This window comes from Borostomias antarcticus, assembly GCF_949987555.1.
Source record: "Borostomias antarcticus genome assembly, chromosome: 14".
Taxonomy (NCBI): Eukaryota; Metazoa; Chordata; class Actinopteri; order Stomiiformes; family Stomiidae; genus Borostomias; species Borostomias antarcticus.
This window is the reverse complement of record NC_140247.1, coordinates 22,408,415-22,410,627: the sequence shown is the minus strand read 5'-3', so window position 1 is coordinate 22,410,627 and position 2,213 is coordinate 22,408,415. Positions and strand designations below refer to the sequence as shown.

Here is a 2,213-nt window from a genome sequence, read left to right as displayed (position 1 = left end):
GTCTGCTGGCTTGCACTGCAAAATACGACCAGATATAGTAGGACATCCTGGTATTTTTGCCATACTGCATGTGGCATACTGGGGCATACTACATCCTTTTCTGGCATACTATCTAGTATGGAAGTATGCGATTCAGAACGCAGCCCGTGTGTTCTTCTCAGTGGGTGTGGTTCTCACTGAGTTTGCTGTATCACTGATGATGTCACTGATGACGTCACCGATGATGTCACCGATGATGTCACTGAAGATATCACTGACGATGTCACTGACGTGACCTTCTCTCCCTTACTGTGTATTACAAGGAAGCCGTCATGTCGTCTCGACCAATCACAATCATGGCATCCAGAGGGGGACCAATCATCGACTACAATGGTAACCAACCAATCCAAAGAGATAATTAGGGAAGGGCCTCAGATACAGTGGAAACACATTTTGGACCAAACCAAAATGTTTATTCGTTTTGGGAAACAGATTTCGAGCGCCATCCCATAAAAGGTTTAAAGAGTTCAACTATCAAGAAACATTTAGAAATTTTACATTTCTATCCACTAGATCTCTAGACTTAGCCCTAACATTGTTACACACTATTGCACCAGTGCCTAACTTGTACCTAAACTGTTTTATTACTAATGGCCCTAACCTGTGTTCTACTCCACTGATAGTCATGTCTCTCTTATGAAGTATTTATCCCATGTTTATTGCTGTGTAAATGTAGCCAATAGATTTAAACATTTTCCAGGAGCTTGCTCGATTGTCTTGTTGAGAGAGGTCAGGGAAGAATTTTAACAGCTCACTTTTCTGTCCCCTGGGTGAAACTGTTTTTTTTGCTTCCCTCTGGAATATGTAAGGGTAGGACCTATGCCCACCCCCCGCATTGCTTTCTGTAAAGCGCATTGTGTTGCCTCTGTGTATGAAATGCGCTATACAAATAAAGTTTTGATTGAATTTGATTTGATGGTCAGTACTTGTGTTGTAATGGTCAGTAATGTTATAATGGCTGGTACAGTACCTGGGTTTTAATTTAATTTCATTTATTTTATTTGTTAAGAGGGACAAGCACATTGATGAACATTCATGGAACATAAAATGCACATAGAATGTAAATGCACCCAACCAATTATAGCCAGAGGCTAATTTCCAAAGGCAGTCTCCCTGCCAGGAATTACAGGCTGTTCCTAGTGGATACAAAGATTAGGACATGGCAGGTATAAAACATCTGAGAAAATATACCTAGTGGAATGGTACACTGCAGAATACAGTATACATACAGTACACATAGTACCATGTTCCATGTTAATGTTCAGTACCTGGGTTTAATGGCCAGTACCTCTGTTTTAATGTTCAGTATCTGTGTTTTAATGTTTAGGACCTGGGTTTAATGGTCAGTACCTGGGTTTTAATAGTTCCAGCCTGTGCTTTAATGGTTCCAGACTGTGTTTTAATGGTTCTAGCCTATGTTTTAATGGTTCTAGCCTGTGTTTTAATGGTTCTAGCCTGTGCTTTAATGGTTCCAGCCTGTGTTTTAATGGTTATAGACTATGTGTTAATGGTTCTAGCCTGTGTTTTAATGGTTCTAGCCTATGTTTTAATGGTTCTAGCCTATGTTTTAATGGTTCTAGTCTGTGTTTTAATGGTTCTAGTCTGTTTTAATGGTTCTAGTCTGTGTTTTAATGGTTCTAGCCTGTGTTTTAATGGTTCTAGCCTGTGTTTCCAGGTGTCAGCGCCCTGAGTTCTCCTGCCCCCTCCCTTCCAAAGCTCCTGAGAGAGGAGGACAGGGAGTCTGGGATCGGCTCCACCCTGGACCTGGTCAGCGGCAGGGGAGAGGACAGCCCCGACGTCCAGAACCCCGACCCCTGGCCCCAGAACCCCCCCACGGAGCAAGGTACACAACAGCCACAGCAGGGAGTGAGCACATATGTTTTAGGCACGTGTGACTCAAGTGGGAATTGAACCCTAAGATGAATGTACTGTAGTTCATCCGTGGTTAAGAATCACAAGGGTATCGTGATGATGTTGTTGGTGTGTGTGTATGTGCGTGTGTGTGATGATGATGTTGGTGTGTGTGTGTGTATGTGTGTGTGTGTGGCCAACGCATTAAAAACTAGGCCAATTTTCACATTACATCTCTTCTGAATATACAGTGATAATGTCTGTGTGTGTGTTTGTGCTTGTCTGTGTGTGTGCATGCTTGAATGTGTGTGTGTGTGTACTTG

General features: G+C 42.5%; 1 protein-coding gene across 1 annotated transcript in view; it reads left to right on the top strand.

The window, feature by feature from the left end:
- Positions 1 to 311: 311 nt before the first annotated feature.
- The window catches only part of LOC311317558 (sodium-dependent phosphate transport protein 2A-like), a gene marked incomplete at both ends in the record, with an annotated part of 21,287 nt that continues 19,385 nt past the window's right edge, over positions 312 to 2,213 (top strand). The window contains 2 exons of the mRNA XM_084448632.1: positions 312 to 372; positions 1,715 to 1,882. Of these exons, the coding sequence (XP_084304758.1) occupies positions 312 to 372; positions 1,715 to 1,882 (229 nt within the window). The remainder of the gene's footprint in view (positions 373 to 1,714; positions 1,883 to 2,213) is intronic.